Genomic DNA, 23,580 nt, shown 5'->3' with positions numbered 1-23,580 from the left:
CACAACAAGGTAGTCATTCATCTCATTACAGACTAAAAGGAAATAATATTGCCACCAAGTTCAGTTGCAGTGGCCCCTCTTAAAATATTGGAAAACATGTAGGCGGTTCTGGACTGGATGGCACTCCTCAACAGAAGGACTCCTTCACTTTCTCCCTCTGTACTAATCTGCAAACCAGCTCAATCAGAGAAGGTGGCTTCTTCAGGGTCTCTCCAGCAGTGAATGTGTTTTCTTCCCCTCTTGCAATGTGATAAGCAGCCTTATGGGTGCTTCAAAAAACGCTGTTTGGAGGCAAACTCTGTTTCATTAAGCAGCCTACTTGTAAGTAAGATCCTGTTTATCTGAAATATCTGTTGCTTGGAACATTGTGAGGCACTCCTTGCAGTTTATTGTCGTAAGCATCTATTGGCATGTACCATGTGATAGAAGTACCATAGCTTTAATTAATCATGGAAATTATAAAAGTAAAATCAAAAGATTTGTGAGCTTCATCATACTTTTTCCCCCGACATTTTACTGATAGATAAAAATAATGGTAAAGGCAGGATATGTAGTCTTCAGCTCATATTATTGGAAAACTTCTGGATATCATCACATGGCAGGAGGATGACTGTTTATTATTTGACTGTACAGTGTATAACGTGGCATTAAGGATGATTTTATATTATTTGCCCACATACATTAGCGTCCTTTGCTACCTTACATTTATTTGGAGTGATATATGACGTTTTTAAGGTAATAGGAAAGAAATCAAAGAAAAAGTATTTACAAACTCACGGAACACATATAGGGCACCTCCTAGTGGTACAAAGTCTTAAAGTCATTTACTTTTAGATTGGTTTAGGGAATAATAACATTTTGCTTGGATGAGATGGCATAATAGTATTTTTAAATATTTTACAAATTATCTTAGAAAAGAAGAGTAATATTATTTTTTGTAAGTCCAGAAGGTATAGAAGGGATAACGGATGAATATTGTAGGAAGGCCTGTTCCCACTCAAGGTAAGCGTATTTTTTGAATATTTAGATCACCCCATCAATAAAACGGGCGACTTTATGAAACCTCCTCTACTTGGAAGTAGTAGTACTGTGTCTTTTCCACCATTAGAACACCTAACCTGTATTGTGACTTCTTTTTAATGTCTGGTTCCTAATTTCTTTGCCTGTGAGGTCATTCACTTTAGGAAGGCAGCTAGCTGGAGTACTACTCAGAGTGTGGGCTCAGGAGTCAGGCCACATGGGCAAGTATGGCCTTGGGCAAGGGACCCAGTTCCTTTACGCTCCAGTTTCTTCATCTGTAAAGTGGAGGTCATCCTCACCTCCTCGTAGGGATGTGAGAAGAATCAAATGAAGTAATCCGACTCTAAAGTGCCTGACAGGTACTCAGCTGTTAGATGCTAACACCCTGCGGTCCATCTGCCACATTGGTCAGCACCTGGACTGAAAGACACACGTGAGCACTGGGAAGAAGCTCATAGCCATCTTTCCATGACGTTGTAGAAAGATTTTCTTTGTTGGAGAAGATAGATGGATAACATAATTTCTAAGGACCACAGCACTCTGGAGATAGGAATCTCAGAACAGGAATCTAGAGCAGGTACTGTGTGTGTAGGGAACTCAAAAGCCCCGTACTTACAGAGGACTTGACTTTCTTCTGGGTTTATATAGTGCCTTACTCCATGGAAGGTATAGTACTCTGCTTTAGAATATTCTCTAGCTTCATTTCACTGCTTTTGAATAGATTAACTTTTTTCATTTGTATACTTTAGGTTAATTTGTTAGGTTCTAAAAGCTGTCATTTTCTTTTTTGGTTCACTTCTGCCTTACTAAACTCTCAATCTATAATTGTTTTATTTACAACGAGATAAGACACAAACCTTTTATGAACTTTTTACTGTATCCCAGAATGTGTTCAGCATGTTTACGGTGTTGGTTTTATTAAAATCCAGAACATCCGATTTCTAGTACCGAAGAAGAATCTCTCTTATTTAAAGAAAAAATTCATTTATGGTTTAGCGTGTGGTCCCTGGAATCACACTGCTTTCATCTGAATCAGCTCTGTCACTTTTTACCCAAGTCTTCTGGCCGCTTCCTTAAGTATTCTGAATCTGCTTCCTCATCTGCAGAATGGAATTACTGAAAGTACCAACTTCACTGGCTGTTCTGAGGAGTGAGTGAATCACTGTGTGGAGTATATTTAGCACGGAGACTGCATCGCCAAGTCCTTGAGGAATGTTGTTTCTGTCCCTGCTCAGGAGCACCACCGCCGTTCTTTGTCTGTTGTGCATCTTGGGTCCGCACTCATTTACTTCCTGAAGTACTAAACCAAATAACAGCCAAGATACAAGAGCCCTTCCCTTAAAGCTCTCTTGGTCTAGTGGCTGGATTAGGATAGGATTTTGTGCTAAATACTGTCGAGGTGTGGGCAGGGTCTACGGAAGCACCAGACTGGGTCAGAACTCAGACCAACTCCAGAATGGTCTGATGAATGCACTTAACTTCAAAAGTGGGACTGGGCTCAACCATCCCAGGAGGTGTTTGCGTTTTGAGAAGAGAAGAGCCTTTATACCTCGTAGGGATGAATTGGGGGCCTACCCCTTCCCTCTCAGGGTTTTTGCCTGCCTTCCCCTTCCTCCTTCGTCCCACCTCTTCGTGCCCTCTTCCCACTTCCCTAGGGAAATAAACGCGGATACCTGCTCTGGGCACGGTATCCATGTGGCCTCAATGCCTCACCTAGGGTAGTGGCACTCCACACAGGATTTGCCCAACTGAGCCCTCACTTAGGGAGAATGTGGCGAGGTTGACCCACTAACCTGTGAGTTACTGCCCAGAGATGTAAAGGGGCTTCTGTTGGTACTGCTTGCAATTTAGGGTCTTTTAATGTCTTTCACATCTGAAGATCTCTTTTGTTTATATAATGTCAGCTTATGTTGCTTTAGACTTTTTTAATAAGTATAGAGGAGTACTTGAGGTACTTAATTTATATGTGTGTATGAGATTTTTTGTTTTTTGAGATTCTTAAGAACTATTTTCATTTGTTTACAACAGCAGCAAAACCTAGTGGTTAATTGACCATAATAAGAGCTAGTTTCCTACAGCTAAAAATACTGAGGAGAGAATAACAGTAAAAGAGTGAAAGCATAACTTTGTCATCAGTGGTTAGATATGTAAATATTGAGGCCTAGACCTAGAAATATGTCTGACATAAAATTGAAGAAATATATCAAAGAACTATTGGAAACAGCACTAAGGATACGTTTTCATTCAAAGAGTGTTCCTTTGTGCATTGTAACTTTCAACTTGCACTAAATTACCACTCTGCCTGTGTAGCCTTTTAACTCTTTTTCTCTTTTCTTTTCATTTTCAGCTTATGGAAAAGTGTTTCTAGTTCGTAAAATAAGTGGTCATGATGCTGGAAAGCTGTATGCCATGAAAGTTTTGAAAAAGGCAACAATAGTTCAAAAGGCCAAAACCACCGAGCACACAAGGACAGAACGACAGGTCCTAGAGCACATCAGGCAGTCGCCGTTTTTGGTGACATTGCACTACGCTTTCCAGACAGAAACCAAACTTCATCTCATTTTAGGTAAGTGTCAGTTGTCATCAGACTTTTGACATTTTACGAAAACTTGGGTCTTGTGCCGTAATGCACTCAAAAGGAAGCATACTTCAGACTTAGAAGAAATGAAATCTTTTGACTTTCATTCCTCTCTCAGTGGTGGCATTTCCTTGAACATCATGAATTGCTCTGGATTTGGGACCTCCCATCCTGAAGGAATTTGTGTACTTCTCTTCCACACTCCTTTATTAATCTTAAAACACTTGAGTCATTTGGGTGGCTGCTTCCCTGGGTGGTGTCTTCCATTCAGATGTGCTGAGCTGAGTGGGAAAGTGGGCCACAATTCTTAGGAACATACAAGTTTGGGCCAACAAGGGATATTTATGGAAATCAGTAATTAGGAAAAAGAAAAAAGAAAAGATTACTGTTCTTAGAGATGCTTTGTTTTTCTGGTGATAAACCTGCTTTTCATGGAGATACCCACTAATCAGTCAACCCTTTGCTCACTCCCGTTTCTCCCCACAGACACTTTCTGAATCCTTTCCTTTCCCAGAGTTGGACCATTGTATATGGACTTTGGAAATGTCCTCTGTGCATATTGCCAGATGCAGAAAAGTTGTACCATTTTCTATTCCTGCATGGCAGTACTTAGAGAATTATACTCTTCCATCATAGACTATTTCTTCTGTTATAGTTTTAGTCCCGTTCTTTTGAGAATTTGCACTTATGTATTATAATCCCCTGTTATTGATCTCTTCTGTGAATTAGATGAGGTAGAATTTCACACAGTGCTCTGTGAGCATTAGCTATTTCTTGAGTGCCTTCAGTGTGCCAGCACCACACTAGGTGTTACCCACAGTATCACTGACCCCTACAACACTGCCAGAGTCCTCTCATTAGAGATGTTGAAGGTTCTGGAAGCTGCACTTCCCGCAGTCATGTATCTTGTATAAGCTTGAGAATAAAGATTGGAACTCAGATCTGACTCATTTCAAAGTCTGCCCAACAGTGCTCCTGTTTTCTTTGATTACTAGTGGTATTTGGCAACTTTATCGAATGCTCTCATTTTGAAAATTATACTTTTATTAGTGATGCCTAAAATTGCATTCACTTTTTGAGTCATGAAGTTACACTTCAGGCCTATCTTGCAGTGCTTACCGTCAACTAACCATCCCAAATCTTTCATACACAGGCCACAATCTCTCCCGTCCTGTCAGTCTCCACTAATGTTATCATCTGCCTGTTGTTTCAGGCCTTCATTCTGCCCCCGTGTGTATCTGCTCAGCTGTTATTTACTGATTTTTAAATATAATTCCTTCTGTATTTTTACCCAGTAGGTTGTAGGGGACATAAGATCGTAGTAGCCAGAAGTAGTAAGAACCCAAACTCCTGGCCTCTGCATCACCACACCACAGCTTCTCTCTCTTCTCTCTTCTTTCTGTTTTCTGACCATAACTGGACTCAATCTTTTAAAAATTGTTTATTGTAAAAGTATAGATTATAAATAATATTGGGTTGGCCAAAAGGTTCAGTGACTATGTTGTTCATTAAAGTTCTTGGTGAAAATAAAAAATGTGTCTTTCATTTTTACTTAAAAACTGAAGGAACCTTTTGGCCAGCCTGATATTTTTAACTTAAAAGTAGATGAGTGAAATATGTTGGATCTGATTAAAAAACAAATAGTCCTTGATAATGTTGCTTTTTTTGTTGTTGGCTCTTCATTACTTTTGCTGTTTGTCAGTGACCCACAAATAAATAAATACAAACCAAGGTAAGAAAACCCATCTCTTGTGCCAGCTCACGAGTAGAATGTAGACAGTGAACTCGTTCCATTGTATGGCAGTGCATTTAGAAAGCATGCCCTCTGCCTCCTCTCCATGTGGATATGTTTACTGTCATTCTCTTTGTGCATGTCTGTAGTTGTTATTTGAGTTTTTGAGGGGGGGCATACCGCGTGGCATGTGGAATCTTAGTTCCCCGACCAGGGATTGAACCTGTGCTACCTGCGGTGGAAGCGTGGAGTCTTAACCACCACTGCACTGCCAGGGAAGTCCCTATTTGACTTTAAAGACAAAACTTTTGAGAAATCTTCAACAGGACATTACTATAAACTGTTTTTATCGTTCCATTATTTGTTTGCAGTGCTTAGAACTCACGCTAGGTCAGTTCTCCAAGTACTGTCTCGGTCTGCTAGGGCCGCCATAACAAAATATCACAGACTGGGTGGCTTAAACAACAGAAATTTCTTTTTTCTCAGTTCTGGCACCTGGAAGTCTAAACTCAAGTGCCAGCAGGGTTGGTTTCCTCTGAGGGCCATAAGGAAAAGGTCTGTCCCAGGGCTGTCTCCTCTGCTTGCAGAGGGCCCCCCACTTGCTGCCTTTTCACATGGCCCTCCCTCTGTACATTCACACCCCTGGTGTCCCTTTTTGTGTTCAAATTTTCTCTTCTTGTAAGGACAGGAATCAGATTGGATTAGAGCCTACCCTAATGGCCTCATTTTAATAACTTAATTATCTCTTCAAAGGCCTTGATTCCAAATACAGTCACATTCTGAGGTGTTGGGGGTTAAGATTTCAATATATGAATTTGGGGGAGACAGTTTCAGCCCATAACTGTCTTTAAAGGCTTATTGATTAACTTACTTTATCTAGTTTTGGGGTACTGTTAGAGGTTAATAGCAAGAATTTACAAGTCAAGCTTTTCAGGGATCCAGCTGACCTTCTGCTCTGATGAATAAGTAAACACAATAGACCTTTTTAAAAACATATTTTTAACAACTGCCTTATTACTACAAAAGCATATATATGCATATAGAAGCTATAGGAAAACAAAAATAAGAAGAGAAAACATATATTTTCACTACCCAGAGTTTACCTCATTATACATATATTTCTCTGTTATTACCTAGTGTATCCTTCTAGATCTTTTTGTCTGTGTGTCTGCATGCATGTATGTTTCATCAAAGTGAAATTGTCCTGTACATAGGATTTGTAACCAGCTTTTTTTCTTAAATTTTATTTCATTTTTTTTTTATACAGCAGGTCCTTATTAGTCATCAATTTTATACACATCAGTGTGTACATGTCAATCCCAATCGCCCAATTCATCACACCACCACCCGCACCCCCCGCCACTTTCCCCCCTTGGTGTCCATACGTTTGTTCTCTACATCTGTGTCTCTATTTTTGCCCTGCAAACCAGTTCATCTGTGCCATTTTTGTAGGTTCCACATATATGTGTTAATATACGATATTTGTTTTTCTATTTCTGACTTACTTCACTCTGTATGACGGTCTCTAGATTCATCCACGTCTCTACAAATGACCCAATATCGTTCCTTTTTATGGCTGAGTAATATTCCATTGTATATATGTACCACATCTTCTTTATCCATTTGTCTGTCGATGCACATTTAGGTTGCTTCCGTGACCTGGCTATTGTAAATAGCGCAGCAATGAACATTGGGGTGCCTGTGTCTTTCTGAATTATGGTTTTCTCTGGGTATATGCCCAGTAGTGGGATTGCTGGGTAGTATGGTAATTCTATTTTTTAGTTTTTTAAGGAACCTTCATACTTTTCTCCGCAGTGGCTGTTATCAATTTACATTCCCACCAACCGTGCAAGAGTGTTCCCTTTTCTCCACACCCTCTCCAGCATTTGTTGTTTGTAGATTTTCTGATGATGGCCATTCTAACTGGTGTGAGATAATACCTCATTGTAGTTTTGATTTGCATTTCTCTAATAATTAGTGATGTTGAGCAGCTTTTCATGTGCTTCTTGGCCATCTGTATGTCCTCTTTGGAGACATGTCTATTTAGGTCTTCTGCCCATTTTTTGATTGGGTTGTTTGTTTTTTTAATATTGAGCTGCATGAGCTGTTTATATATTTTAGAGATTAATCCTTTGTCCGTTGATTCATTTGCAAATATTTTTGCCATTCTGAGAGTTGTCTTTTCGTCTTATTTGTAGTTTCCTTTGCTTTGCAAAAGCTTTTAAGTTTCATTAGATCCCATTTGTTTATTTTTATTTCCGTTACTGTAGGAGATGGATCAAAAAAGATCTTGCTGTGATTTATGTCAAAGAGTGTTCTTCCTATGTTTTCCTCTAAGAGTTTTATAGTGTCTGGTCTTACATTTAGGTCTCTAATCCATTTTGAGTTTATTTTTATGTATGGTATTGAGGAGTGTTCTAATTTCATTCTTTTACATGTAGCTGTCCAGTTTTCCCAGCACCACTTATTGAAGAGACTGTCTTTTCTCCATTGTATATCCTTGCCTCCTTTGTCATAGATTAGTTGACCATAGGTGTGTGAGTTTATCTCTGGGCTTTCTATCCTGTTCCATTGATCTATATTTCTGTTTTTGTGCCAGTACCATGTTGTCTTGATTACTGTAGCTTTGTAGTGTGGTCTGAAGTCAGGGAGTCTGATTCTTCCAGCTTTGTTGTTTTCCCTCAAGACGGCTTTGGCTATTCGGGGTCTTTTGTGTCTCCATACAAATTTTAAGATTTTTTGTTCTAGTTCTGTAAAAAGTGCCATTGATAATTTGATAGGGATTGCATTGAATCTGTAGATTGCTTTGGGTAGTATAGTCATTTTCACAGTATTGATTCTTCCATTCCAAGAACATAGTATATCTCTCCATCTGTTTGTATCGTCTTTAATTTCTTTCAACAGTGTCTTATAGTTTTCTGCCTACAGGTCTTTTGTCTCTCTAGGTAGGTTTATTCCTAGGTATTTTATTCTTTTTTGTTGCAGTGGTAAATGGGAGTGTTTCCTTAATTTCTCTTTCAGATTTTTCATCATTAGTGTATAGGAATGCAAGATATTTCTGTGCATTAATTTTGTATCCTGCAACTTTACCAAATTCATTGATTAGCTCTAGTAGTTTTCTGGTGGCATCTTTAGGATTCTCTATGTATAGTATCATGTCATCTGCAAACAGTGACAGTTTTACTTCTTCTTTTCCAATTTGTATTCCTTTCATTTCTTTTTCTTCTGTGATTGCCGTGGCTAGGACTTCCAAAACTATGTTGAATAATAGTGGCAAGAGTGAACATCCTTGTCTTGTTCCCGATCTTAGAGGAAATGCTTTCAGTTTTTCACCATTGAGAATGATGTTTGCTGTGCGTTTGTCATATATGGCCTTTATTATGTTGAGGTAGTTTCCCTCTATGCCCACTTTCTGGCGAGTTTTTATCATAAATGGGTGTTGAATTTTGTCAAAAGCTTTTTCTGCATCTAAAACCAGATGATCATATGGTTTTTATTTTTCAGTTTGTTAATATGGTGTATCACATTGATTGATTTGCGTATATTGAAGAATCCTTGCATCCCTGGGATAAATCCCACTTGATCATAGTGTATCATCCTTTTAATGTGTTGTTGGCTTCTGTTTGCTAGGATTTTGTTGAGGATTTTTGCATCTATATTCATCAGTGATATTGGTCTGTAATTTTCTTTTTTTGTAGTATCTTTGTCTGGTTTTGGTATCAGGGTCATGGTGACCTCATAGAATGAGTATGGGAATGTTCCTACCTCTGCAATTTTTTGGAAGAGTTTGAAAAGGATGGGTGTTAGCTCTTCTCTGAATGTTTGATAGAATTCACCTGTGAAGCCATCTGGTCCTGGACTTTTGTTTGTTGGAAGATTTCTAATCACAGTTTCAATTTCATTACTTGTGATTGGTCTGTTCATATTTTCTATTTCTTCCTGGTTCAGTATTGGAAGGTTATACCTTTCTAAGAATTTGTCCGTTTCTTCCAGGTTGTCCATTTTATTGGCATAGAGTTGCTTGTAGTAGTCTTTTAGGATGCTTTGTATTTCTGCAGTGTCTGTTGTAACTTCTCCTTTTTCATTTCTAATTTTATTGATTTGAGTCTTCTCCCTCTTTTTCTTGATGAGTCTGGCTAATGGTTTATCAGTTTTGTTTATCTTCTCAAAGAACCAGCTTTTAGGTTTATTGATCTTTGCTATTGTTTTCTTTGTTTCTATTTCATTTATTTCTGCTCTGATCTTTATGATTTCTCTCCTTCTGCTAACTTTGGGTTTTGTTTGCTCTTCTTTCTCTAGTTCCTTTAGGTGTAAGGTTAGAGCATTTATTTGAGATTTTTCTTGTTTCTTGAGGTAGGCTTGTATAGCTGTAAACTTCCCTCTTAGAACTGCTTTTACTGCATCCCATAGGTTTTGGATCGTCGTGTTTTCATTTTCATTTGTCTCTAAGTATTTTTTGGTTTCTTCTTTGATTTCTTCAGTGATCTCTTGGTTATTTAGTAACGTATTGTTTAGCCTCCATGTGTTTGTGTTTTTTACGTTTTTTTCCCTGTAACTGATTTCTAATCTCATAGCATTGTGGTCAGAAAAGATGCTTGATATGATTTCAATTTTCTTAAATTTACTGAGGCTTGATTTGTGACCCAAGATGTGACCTATCCTGGAGAATGTTCCATGCGCACTTGAGAAGAAAGTGTAATCTGCTGTTTTTGGATGGAATGTCCTATAAATATTGATTAAATCTATCTGGTCTGTTGTGTCATTTAAAGCTTGTGTTTCCTTGTTAATATTCTGTCTGGATGATCTGTCCATCGGTGTAAGTGAGGTGTTAAGGTCCCCCACTATCATTGTGTTACTGTCGCTTTCCTTTTTATAGCTGTTGGCAGTTGCCTTATGTATTGAGGTGCTCCTATGCTGGGTGCATATATATTTATAATTGTCATATCTTCTTCTTGGACTGATCCCTTGATCATTATGTAGTGTTCTTCCTTGTCTCTTGTAACGTTCTTTATTTTAAAGTCTATTTTATCTGATATGACTATTACTACTGCAGCTTTCTTTTGATTTCCATTTGCATGGAATATCTTTTTCCATCCCCTCACTTTCAGTCTGAATGTGTTCCTAGGTCTGAAGTGGGTGTCTTGTAGACAGCATACATATGGGTCTTGTTTTTTTATCCATTCAGCAAGCCTGTGTCTTTTGCTTGGAGCATTTAATCCATTCACGTTTAAGGTAATTATCGATATGCATGCTCCTATGACCATTTTCTTAATTGTTTTGGGTTTGTTTTTGTAGGTCCTTTTCTTCTCTTGTGTTTCCCACTTAGAGAAGTTCCTTTAGCACTTGTAGAGCTGGTTTGGTGGTGCTGAGTTCTCTTAGCTTTTGCTTGTCTGTAAAGGTTTTGATTTCTCCATCGAATCTGAATGAGATCCTTGCCAGGTAGAGTAATCTTGGTTGTAGATTCTTCCCTTTCATCACTTTAAGTATATCATGCCACTCCCTTCTGGCTTGTAGAGTTTCTGCTGAGAAATCAGCTATTAACCTTATGGGAGTTCCCTTGTATGTTATTTGTCATTTTTCCTTTGCTGCTTTTAATAATTTTTCTTTGTCTTTAATTTTTGCCAATTTGATTACTGTGTGTCTTGGCGTGTTTCTCCTTGGGTTTATCCTGTATGGGACTCTCTGTGCTTCCTGGATGTGGGTGGCTATTTCCTTTCCCATGTTAGGGAATTTTTCAGCTATAATCTCTTCAAATATTTTCTTGGGTCCTTTCTCTCTCTCTTCTCCTTCTGGGACCCCTATAATGTGAATGTTGTTGCATTTAATGTTGTCCCAGAGGTCTCTTAGGCTGTCTTCATTTCTTTTCATTCTTTTTTCTTTATCCTGTTCCGCAGCAGTGAATTCCACCATTCTGTCTTGCAGGTCGCTTATCCGTTCTTCTGCCTCAGTTATTCTGCTATTGATTCCTTCTAGTGTATTTTTCATTTCAGTTATTGTGTTGTTCATCTCTGTTTGCTTGTTCTTTAATTCTTCTAGATCTTTGTTAAACATTTCTTGCATCTTCTCGATCTTTGCCTCCGTTCTTTTTCCGAGGTCCTGGATCATCTTCGCTATCATTATTCTGAATTCTTTTTCTGGAAGGTTGCCTATCTCCACTTCATCTAGTTATTTTTCTGGGGTTTTATCTTGTTCCATCAAGTGGTATATAGCCCTCAGCCTTTTCATCTTGTCTGTCTTTCTGTGAATGTGGTTTTTGTTCCACAGGCTGCAGGATTGTAGTTCTTCTTGCTTCTCTGTAAACAGCTTTTTTTTTCGTTTTCTTTCAGTCAATGATGTCCACCTTTCCTGGTTAATAAATTTTCATTTCATTTAATATTCAGTGATACACATTTACTGCTGCATAATGAACCACTCTAAAATTTCGTTGCTTAAACAATGATTTATTTTCTCATGATTCTCTGGGTTGGCTGGGCAGATCTCTCATGGTTTCATGGGTTGGCTGGCTTGCTCATGTGGCTGTAAGCTGGAGAGCTGGCTGGGCTTGAGGGCTAATGTGGTTTCATTCTTGTGTCTGAAAGTTGGTGCTGCTGTTGGTTGGGGCACCTCTTTTCTTCTTCACATGGCCTCTCATCCTCCCAGTGCAGTAGTAGATCAGCTTCTTCACATCATGGCAGTCTCAGGGCAGCTCATGAAGACAGCCAGGAAGGCAAACATAGAGGCTGCAAGGCCTTATGAGGCCAGGCTCTGGAACTTACATAGCTTCACTTCTTTCTTTGTTTTTTTTTTGAGGCATGAATATGACAAATTTTTTATTTCAAAGTCTCAAATTTTGACCAGCATAGCACCACTGACACAGGTGCCCTGATAGAACTTTATGATTTGGTCACCGGAAATGATTATGCCAAGGTATAATTAAGGCTAACCGATCAAAATCCAGGTACGCAATACCAGTTAAAATTCAGGTAGAAACTACCAATTGTAGGAACCCTGGGACTGGTTTTCCAGGGAACCACTGAATTATTTTTTAAGTCCACAGCATGTATGAGGACACTGGCCCACAGGCTTGCTTCTCACATGTAGAAACTGATTGACTAAGAAGTAGATGAGAGATTCCAGATTCCACTTAGCAGTGGAGAGGCAGGACTCCAGCTGCTGTGTCAGGGGCCCTAAAGCAAGTCCACCTGAACTGGAGCTCAGGTAAGGGGGCAACTTCCTGGAACCTCCTCCTCAAGGTGGAAGGGGAGGAGGGCTGCCACTGCTCTCCTGGTACCACCGATTCCTCTTCCCCAGCCAGGCAGGGCCTCTCTCGTTCTCCACACTGACCCACCTGCCTCCCAGGGTTAATCTCACAAGTCACTTGTCCCCACAGAGGGGTGGATGTGGAGCCTCCTCACATCAAGTCAGAACATGACTGCTGGGCTTCCCTGGTGGCGCAGTGGTTGACAGTCCGCCTGCCGATGCAGGGGACACAGGTTCGTGCCTCGGTCCGGGAAGATCCCACATGCCACGGAGCGGCTGGGCCCATGAGCCATGGCCGCTGAGCCTGCGTGTCTGGAGCCTGTGCTCCACAATGGGAGAGGCTGCAACAGTGAGAGGGCCGCATACCACAAAAAATAAAAATAAAAAAATAACATGACTGCTAAAAATTCGCCACACACAGCTGAACTTCACAGTTGAGCCCATAGCCTCCAACCATCTCCCCCACATCTGCTGAAAGGAGAGGAATCAGAGGTTTCCCTTTTGGTTTTCCTCCCTGGAAATCAGTTCATAAGAGATGCTAAGCAATGAACATTATGAGTTTGTCCACGGACAGATGTGTAACTGCACACACTAGATTAAGAGGAGAAAACACACACTGATTATCTTTCTAAACACAAGAACTGAAGGATTTGGCTCAATTATGCACAATGGCTTGTGTCTCTAAAAAAGCCGTATGAAAACTGAACTCATGTTCATGCATGAATTAAACTGACTTCATGAGCTCTATAGAGACACATTAACCTGTGCTGTTCCCCTGCAAGCTCGCGAGCCAGGGCTCAGCCTAACAGGTCCTGCCAAAAGCCCCTATGAGCCTTACTTCTAACACGAGACCAACCCAGATTTAGTGAGTAGGGAAATAGACTTCACTTCTTTTCACGTTTTTTTTTTAAGATTTTTTTTTTAATGAATTTATTCATTTTTGGCTGCGTTGGGTGTTTGTTGCTGCACACGGGCTTTCTCTAGTTGCAGTGAGCAGGGGCCCCTCTTCATTGCAGTGCACAGGCTTCTCATTGCGGTGGCTTCTCTTGTTGTGGAGCATGGGCTCTAGGCACGCGGGCTTCAGTAGTTGTGGTGCACAGCCTCAGTAGCTGTGGCGTGCAGGCTTCAGTAGTTATGGCGCATGGGCTCTAGGTGTGCGGGCTTCAGTAGTTGTGGCGCACAGACTCAGTAGTCGTGCCTTGCGGGCTCTGGAGCGCAGGCTCAGTAGTTGTGGTGCACGGGCTTAGTTGCTCCGCAGCATGTGGGATCTTCCCAGACCAGGGCTCGAACCTGTGTCCCCTGCATTGGCAGGCGAATTCTTAACCACTGCGCCACCAGGGAAGCCCCTAAGATTTTCTTAATTGAAATATAATGGACATACAACATTATATTAGTTTCAGGTAAACAACGTAATGAATTGATACCTGTATATATTGCAGAATGATCCCCACAGTAAGTCTCTTAACATCCATCACACACAGTTACAGAACTTTTTTGGTTGTGATGAGAACTTTGAAGGTTTACTCTCTTAGGGCCTCTCACATATGCAATCCAGTAGTATTAACTGTAGTCGCCATGCTGTACATTACATCCCCATAACTTATTTATTTTAGAGATAGAAGTTTATACCTTTTGGCTCCCTGCACCCATTTTGCCTATCCCCCGCAATCCCTCACCTCTGTCAGCCACCAGTCTGCTCTCTAGCTGTGAGCTTGATTTGTTTGCTTCTTTGTTTTAGATTCCACATAAAGTGAGATCATATGGTATTTGTCTTTCTCTGTCTGACTTATCTCACTTAGCATAATGCCCTCAAGGTTCATCCATAGTGTCGTAAATGGCAAGATTTCATTCTTCTTTATGGTTGAATGATATTCCATTTTACATATATATAGAAATACACACGTGCACACACACAGCATTTTCTTTATTCAGTCATTCACTCATTAATGGATACTTAGGTTGTTTCCATATTTTGCCTATTATAAATAATGCTGCAGTGAACATGGGGATGCATATATTTTTTCAAGTTAGTATTTTTGTTTTCTTCAGATAAATACCCAGGAGTGGAATTTCTGGATTATATGGTTGCTGTATTTTTAATTTTTTGAGGAAGCTCCATACTGTTTTCCATAGGGGCTGCACCAGTTTACATTCCCACCAACAGTGCCAAGGGTTCTCTTTTCTCCACACCCTTGATAGACTTCACTTCTTTTTTTTTTTTTTTTTTTTTGCGGTACGCGGGCCTCTCACTGCTGTGGCCTCTCCCGTTGCGGAGCACAGGCTCCGGACGTGCAGGCTCAGCGGCCATGGCTCACGGGCCCAGCCGCTCCGCGGCATGTGGGATCTTCCCAGACCGGGGCACAAACCCGTGTCCCTTGCATTGGCAGGCAGACTCTCAACCACTGCGCCACCAGGGAAACCCGACTTCACTTCTTAATGAGGCGACTGCAAAGAATTTGTGGCCATCTACCACACAAGTTCATGTTGACATTTCACTCATTGTCCCATAATATCCTTTACAGCTGATTTGTCCAAACCAGGAACACTCACTTGGTTGTTATGTCCTTGAAGTCTCTTAATCTGGAACATTCCCTTTTTTATATCCTTGGTTTATTGGTCTGAAAAAATATCTTGTAGTATCTTTAGGTTATTCCTCTGCTAAATTCCAGTATTTGGGAAATTAGAGCTAAAGTCTTTACAGATTGACATTAAATATTTTAGGTAGAACACACCATAGGTGATGTTGCATATTTCATATTGTATCATATCAAGAGGAACCTATTAACTGGTTGTTAGTAATGCTAAGGCAATTACAGAGATGACAGTCTGATCCATTTATAATGGAGTTATGTTTTTTTCCTTAGAAGTGAAAATAATCTCTGATGTTTTGACACTTTATGGTTTTAACATTTAACACTTCATAATTCTTTTTTTTTAAAGCAACTGTTTCATCATGAGTTGCAAAATGGTGATTTTTCTAAATCTGTCATTTCTTCTATATTTATTAGTTGTCATTCTTCTGAAGAGTATGGTTTTCTGTCATCCACTGTAATGTTTTGGTTTCCCTGAGATGCAGTTTCTAATGGAAAGGCAAGACGCAGTCCCTTTAATTGTCAATATTCAAAGTTAGAAGTTAAAGAGCAAACTCAAATGGTGCTGTATTTCAGGGTCCCTGATAATCAGCTGTCTTCAGTCATAACCAGAAGTAGCCTGCTCTAGGTATTGATACTATTCTGACCTTTCTTTTTTTCACTTAACAGTGTATCCTAGCATTTACTCTTTATCAGTTCATAAAGATCTTCCCCATTCTTTTTTATCCCTGCATAGTATTACATTCTGTTCCATAGCATACTTAACCAGTTCCCTAGGACTGGATCCTTGGGTTGTTTCCAGTCTTTTATTTTGATGATTCAGGGTACAACTTGTACATGTCGTTTCCCACTTGCATAGGGAAAAACTGTAGGCTTGATTCCTGGAAGGAGATTGCTCGATGTATATTTTTGCCATCTGTAATTTTGCATATACTTTTTCATAGGGGTTGTACCATTTTACACTCCCACCAGCATTGTATTAGAGTATCTGTTTCTCCACAGAGCATATTCTCAAGCTTCTGAATATTTGCCTGTCTCATAGATGAGGTGGTGTCTCAGTGTAGAGTTAATCTGCATTTTTTTTTTTTTTTTTTTTTTTTGCGGTACGCGGGCCTCTCACTGCTGTGGCCTCTCCCGTTGCGGAGCACAGGCTCCGGATGCGCAGGCTCAGCGGCCATGGCTCATGGGCCCAGCCGCTCTGCGGCATGTGGGATCCTCCCGGACCGGGGCACGAACCCGTGTCCCCTGCATCGGCAGGCGGACTCTCAACCACTGCGCCACCAGGGAAGCCCTAATCTGCATTTTTTAAGTGAGGTTGAACATCTTTTTCATATGTTTAAGGGGGTCATTTGTCTTTTTCTGAGAATTGTCTGTTTGTACCCTTTGCCCATTTTTTCTTCTCAATTTTCTAGGAGCTCTTTGAGAGATTAAACATTTGTGATATATATAGTAAATATTTCTATTTTCCATTTGTCCTGACTTTATGATGTTTTTACCATGTAAAATTTTTAAATTTTTGTATAGTAGAATTTATTTAAAAACTATCTTCATGGCTTATGGATTTTAAGTCGTAGTTAGAAAGATCTCCTCAAATCCTGTGGTTATAAAGGAGTTCACCGATGTGTTTTTCAGAACTTGGATGGTTTTATTTTTTGTGTGGAGAACATCTACATGGATGTTTACTCCTCCCAACACCATGGAGTAAAAAGTCCAAGTTTACACTGACTTGAGGTTCTGCTTTTTTCATATTTTAAATTCTCATATATGTTCCGGTCTGCTTACTGACTGACTGACAGACCTGTTTGGTTGGTTGAACCATATGCCATTACCATACTGTTTAGTTCTAGTTTATCAAAGTTTTACAATATGTTTTAATACCTGGCCAGGCTAGACCCCTTTTATCTTTCATTTCTCTTATTTTTCAGAGCTTTTGGGGGCCCATCATGTTGGTTTATTTTCAACATGAACTTTAGAATCAAATTGCCTGGTTTTGGGGGGAGAAACTTGTTAGGGTGTTTTTAGTGCAATTGTTTTATGTTTTTTAAAAAATGTAGGGAGAATTGACATTTTTATGATTTGGGTTTTTCCTGTTCAAGGACATGGTATGTCTTCTCATATGTTGAACTCTTCCTCTGAGACCTTCAGGAGTTTTTTTATCATTTTCTTCCTACCTGCATTTCTTAAGTTAATCTTAGATATTCAATCATCTGTTGATGTTAGTAGGGTCTTCTTTCCAACCATATCTTCTAGAGGAGAGCTGTTAATTTTTGTATGTTCATTTATCTCTTGCTGTCTTACTGCATTTTCCTACCTTCCCGTGAGTGCTTGTGTCCTGCCCTCTTCTTTCTCAGCCTGCTCACCGCGTGCTGTTTGGTGGGTATGGGTTTTCTTAGGCTCTAAGTTTTGCTGAAGGAGTAGGTTGTGGAGGTTTACAGTCATTCTTGCTGTTCTTTAAGATGCTTCAGGAGCAGACTTGGAGATTCAGGTCTAGGCTGCCATCACGCTGCTACCAGGATTCGTGGCTCACTGGGGATTTCTTCAGGCTGCTCCTTTGGTATAAACTGCTTCCTTAGCACAGGCTTCTCCACATGATAAGATCATTGTCGTGTTGGTATTACTTTGACAGATGCCTACCTTTGACATTTGCCAGATACGGAGCATAGCATTTCTCTCAGCACTGAGTACGGATGATTGTTTCCCACAGTATTCTTTGTTTAGGTGTAATTGCCTTCCACCCATTTATGTTGTTTCTGCTATCCTCTAAATCAGGGGTCAGCGGCAGTGGACTAGATTTTGTCTCTGGACTGTAACTTGTTGACCCCTGAAGTAAATTCATCTGTTATAAGTCACTTCTATGTTTTTTTCTTTTAATTCTACATTATTAATATCTTTTTAGGCTTTGTTTTAATTTATATCTAATGGCATCATATAGATTTGATGGGTTTTCTCCTTTATATTGTTTTAGCCTTTCCAAATCTTATAACATGGAGACCATACCTCTTTTTATCACTTTTTCTGTACCTCTCTCTGCATGCTTACAACAAGAAATATAAAAATATTTTCATCTATTCCCTCTCTCGCTCTTAAAACTCGTATTCATTTCAACTGTCAGTGGGAAGGAATGCTACGTAGGAAATAATCTATAAAAAACAATTTTTCTTTTGGTGTTCTCTGATGTCTGTTAGTAGTAATTTTGTCAAAACACCAGCTGATCTATGACTGTGTAAACTGTTAGATTAATCAGAATTCACAAGACACTAAAGAAGCAAATCACAAAGGTATTTATAAAGGTGATGCCAAGGAGCATTCTCAATAATGAATGTCACCCCTGCCTTGTAGATAGTTCTGTCATCATGAGTCATCCTTTCAACATGAGCTAAAAGGTATTTAAGACATTGAAGTTTCACTTTCGAGTATTAGTTTCATCTCAAAAATTGCAGAGGTGAGGATACTTGCTGAGATGGTAACAGAGTCGTTCATGATCCATTGCATTCTACAGTGTAGAGCAAAACAGACAGTGACTGAAGGAGCTTCCTCACTTTGAAGTAAATATGACTAATTCACAGCACTGGTAAATAGATATGTCTTTGTCAGAACTTTGTAATGATTTTGATGCCCTGGAATGCATTCGCAAGAGGTGCCATTCGAATGTTGAGCTAAAACCAGAAAAAGTGAGATGACTCTGGCGTGACATTAAAAAGAAATTACCTTCAGGTATGTGTGGTCCATCACATTAAGACTGCACTTGAGACACCAGACAGGGAGCAACCAAGCACGATTTAGGTGGTCTGGAGGAGGAAGAGTAGGTGGAAGTGAGGACCAGAATATGTGGGATTGATGTACATGAAGTGTCTCCGAAGGAACGGAAAATTTTGTAGGAAAAAAAAAAATAAGACCAAGGAACAGGGCATGGTTGGGGATGGGGGGGTACTGAAAGATGGGGGAAATATGGGATAATGGCAGTTAGCTCTTTGGAAGCTGCCACCGTAAGAAGAAATATGAAGCAGAGAAATTCTAAAGAGAATTTGAGATCAAAAGGCTAGAGGACGAGAGGTCAGTCAGAACATTACTAGATAGAAGTAGGTGTTTGGAGAGTGAAAGCGGAGCAGAGACTCTTTCTTTGAAAGTAGGAGATGTAGGTTTTAGCCCTTCTTTCTGTCAGTTAACTCGGCTACTTCCTCTCCTACCAGCAGATTTCTGTGAGATTGCATGAACAAGACATAGCCTAAAAAGCTGGCCAGATCCTTACATGGTTATCCTTTTGCATCCTCAGTGGAAAACAGAGCTATCAGGAAGTTTCTGTAGTTCTCAGTAATACTCTAAGGCTTATGGAACTCAGTATCTCCAGTGGATTTCAGTTTCTCCATCTGTTAATAGAAGCACGTAAACTACAAACAGTAGAGAGGTTTCTGGGTTCAACATTAAGTCAAGTCAAATGTGTAGAGGTCTTGAGCAGCTGAAACTGTCCTCTACCAACTAACAATGTATGTTTCTTCTCGACAAAGTGAATTCTTTCCGTGTTCTTAATGCTCTAATAGCATGGCTTCTTAACAGTGATGTTAATAGTGTGAATAGAAAAAATTGTTGCAGATACTTACAGATGACTTTGAACACCTAATTTTTTTTGTTTTGAAATGTAAATTAAATAATATGTACTTTAAAAGTAATAATTTTGATTGAAAGCAGGTGCTGTTTGCCCTAATGTTAATCCCATGAGGTACATTTTTTCTAGTCTTCTTGAGATATAATTGACATGTAACCTTATATTAGTTTAAGGTACCCAACATAATGATTTGATATATGTATATATTGTGAAATGATCACTGCAATAAGTTAACATCCTTCACCTCACAGTTACATTTTTTTTCTTGTGATGAGAACTTTTAAGATCTACTGTCTTAGCAGCTTTCATAATACAGTATCATTAATGATAGCCCCATGAGATATTGTCAGAACTATATTAAAAGTTTTGTCTTAGGGAGTTTCTAGAATCCTGGAAATTTTGTGTTGATCTTCAGTTCAAGTTCTTAAAGTTAATTCACTGTTTAAAAAAATAAATTTACTAGTTCAAAGGCTACTTCTCTCTCCTCCAGTTTCCACCCATCTTCCTATACACACAGAGAGACAGACAGACAGACAGACACACACACACACACACACACACACACACACACACACACGCTATCCTATATCCAAGAAGAAATGTTATTGAGGGTGGGGCAACCTTACAACAACAAAACAAAATCTACTTGCTGTTGTTAAGTATCTGTGTCAATTAAGTGTCATTGAAATGAGACATAAATTACGTCCCTAATATGAAAAAAGTTTGACCTAAATTAATGTCATTCTAGTAAGATAGAGAAAAAGAACTTTTTTCAAAAGGGAACAATAAAGAATCTGGCATTTTAACAGTGCAATTTTAAATTATTTTCTAAAGGACGTATTAATGTGTCAAAGTACTAGAATTATTGCACATTGGTAGAAGTCTTGAGCATTCTAACTTGTTACTTCTCTAGACATAAACTTCAGCCAAACTTTTGGTGAAGCCTTTTTTCCACAGTCCATGGGCCTAATAAAGAGTTATTTAGAAGCACAGGAGTCTTGCAGAACTTGAAAGGAGAGGAATAAATGATGGCTCATCTAAGAAATAATATATGGCTTCAGATTCTTCAAGTTCATTTTGTAAGTTTCTTGGAGGACTCTTGGGATATTGGCCCTTTGATACAACAAGTGAACTGCATCAAGATATTGTCAGTTGTAGAACTCTTCATTCATGCTACAAATTCTTGCCTGTTTACTATGTGCCAGGTGCTTGGATAAGAGTAGCAAACAACCTAGACAAGATTCTTGTCCTCCGGGCCTTATAATCTAAAAGGGGAATAGACATTAAACAAATTAGTACACAATTAAGTAATAACCCTTGAAGTAAGTAGTTGGAAGGAAATGCAGAGGTTACTAGTGAAAAGACCTAAGTCTATTCTGGGTTATTAGGAAAGACCGTTCGGAGAAGTGACATTTAAAGTGTAACTTAAGAGGAAAAATAGAAGTTAGAGGAGCAACAGGAGGGGATACGGATGAACATTACAGACACAAGGCTTCACCCAGCATCTGTGATAGCCTAAAGACAGGAAGGTAAATATGAATATAGTGTAGTAAAGGCGGCCATGCAGGGCCTTTAGATTTGAGAGTCAAATGAACTTGGATTTAAATTCCAGCTTCATCAATTAATAACTGTGTGATCTTGAGCAAGTCACTTGGTTACAAGCATAATCTACAAGTTGCTAGTGTATCCATTAGCCTTTTCTGCATAATAAACTACCTCAAATTAAGTGGCTTTAACACAACCATTGGGGGAGACTCACTTTGGGCTGGACCCACAGGGATGATTCTTGTGCTGTGCTCTTCCTGAAACATTCTTTCTCTTGGTTTGCAAAGTGCAGCTGAAAAGTCAAGAAACATGAGGACTGCAAAGTATCCATTTACTTTAGTAACATGAGGTTGTTTTAAAACTTTAGACTATACTGGTGTTATGGGGGTGGAAGTGGAACAGCCCTGTGTTTAGGAGTGAATAGAGGCTGTGGTAGGCAGACTAACAGCCACCCAAGGATGCTGACATTCTCATCCTCAGGACTTGTGAGCATGTTGGGTTACATGACAAACAAATTAAGGGAATTAAAGTTGCAGATAGAATTAAAGTTGTTAGTCAGCTGGCCTTAAAATAGGGAGATCATCCTGGATTCCCTGGGGGGGCCCATAAAAGTGGAAGAGGAAGGCAGAAGAGGAGAGTCAGATGGAGATATGCCTACAGAAGAGGTTAGAGTGATGCAGTGTGGGAAGTGACTCAGCTGCCACTGCTGGCTTAGAAGATGCAGGAAGAGGCCATGAGCCAAGGAATGTGGGCAGCCTCTTGAAGCTGGAAAAGGCAGGAAACAGACTTTCCCCTAAAACTTCCAGAATAAGTGCAGCTCTGCTGACACCTTGATTTTGGCCCAGTGACACCCACACCAGACTTCTAATCTACAACATAAAATAATAAACTTGTCTTGTTGTAAGTCACCAAATCTGTAGTAATTTGTTACAGCAGCAATAGGAAGTGAACGGAGAGTAAGTAAGGAGAGTCAGATCAGACATGTAGAGCACTCTTTAAAGAACTTTTGCCGTGAAAGGAAGAAGAGAAGAGAAGATGGGACATACGGGATTTAGGGAGGATGGTCGTGTTTTAAAGTGGGAGAGATTTTGTGACTTTGAATTTTCACATTATTTGTGTGACTTCTGTGTTATTTTTATGCTTCTTAGAAACACAACATCAGAGTGCTTCATCTGGCACTCCAACTACTGTCACATAAAAATCTTTAAAAGCAATTTATTTGCATTTGAATAAAACCCAGATATCTCTGCAATTTTAACATATGAGGATTGCACTAAAATATCAGTTATTTAAGAAAATTTCTCTTTTCCTTAATACCGACTAAAACTAATTAGACCCTGTAGTACTGTAGAAATATATATTAAACATTTATAACCTTCGAAATTATGCTTACATTGAGAGAATAGGTAAGTCAGGACACCATAAGTTTGAATTTTATTTTAAAATCATTATAATTAAACGTCATTATTTTTCAGTTCTATAAATTGTAACTGATGTCTGTAAATAATAACAGTAGTCAATAGTCAGTTTTAGATAAAGGTTTACTGCATGTTTGGCCCAAGTTTAACTCTCAATAGCTCATTTAATCACCATGACAATCTTATGTGTGAGTCGGAATTATTTATATTCCTATTTCATGGATATAGAGTATAAGCCATTCTACATATAAAGAAGATCATTTAGCAACTACAAATGAATTGAGATATAATCTTTTTCATATAGGAAGTTCCTTTTAGTTTAATCAAGGAACCAGTAGTCTATACAAGCCTCATATGAGGTATTCCATTGTATGGACTGTAAATAAATCTCTGCATGATTTTAAGTTGATAAATGTTTTTACGTAAGAGTCACATTGATGAAATGTGCCTCACAGCTCCTGAGAGCATATCATATTTATTCACTTGTTTATTTATAATTATTGTCACAAAGGTGTACTATTGATGGTCCCCTTCTCTTCTTCAGTTATGAACAGAATGAATCTTAAGACTTATTCCAAACGTTTCTAAGAGGGGAAGAGATCAGAATTTAAGAGATATGTTCATCAGGAAATGTGTTCTTGCTATGTTATTACCTGTTTCCTTTTCCTTTTCCTTTTCCCCTTCTTTTTTGCTGCCCATTGGTCTATCTGAATTGCAGTTTTTAGCTATTATAATATTTAACTATTTCTTTCTACTTCTACTGTTAATAAACTTGAGATGAAAAATCTGCCCTAGTTCTCCTATATGGCTACAGCAGCCAGTAAGCAGAGTATTGCATGTTTATTCAATTCATG

At 39.1% G+C, this 23,580-nt stretch overlaps 1 protein-coding gene across 3 annotated transcripts in view; it reads left to right on the top strand.

Annotated features, from left to right (window-relative positions):
- Positions 1-23,580, top strand: part of RPS6KA5 (ribosomal protein S6 kinase A5) — a 182,077-nt gene that overhangs the window by 75,019 nt on the left and 83,478 nt on the right. For 2 of the 3 annotated variants that reach the window (XM_049706990.1, XM_004262337.4), the window contains one exon: positions 3,368-3,586. The exons of the other annotated variant lie outside the window; for it this stretch is intronic. In XM_049706990.1, coding sequence (XP_049562947.1) covers positions 3,368-3,586 — 219 coding nt within the window. The remainder of the gene's footprint in view (positions 1-3,367; positions 3,587-23,580) is intronic. 3 annotated transcript variants of the gene reach the window in all.

Source organism: Orcinus orca, chromosome 2 (genome assembly GCF_937001465.1).
Source record: "Orcinus orca chromosome 2, mOrcOrc1.1, whole genome shotgun sequence".
In the NCBI taxonomy this organism is placed as follows: Eukaryota; Metazoa; Chordata; class Mammalia; order Artiodactyla; family Delphinidae; genus Orcinus; species Orcinus orca.
The sequence above is the reverse complement of the archived record's forward strand: the minus strand, read 5'-3'. Positions and strand labels throughout refer to the sequence as shown.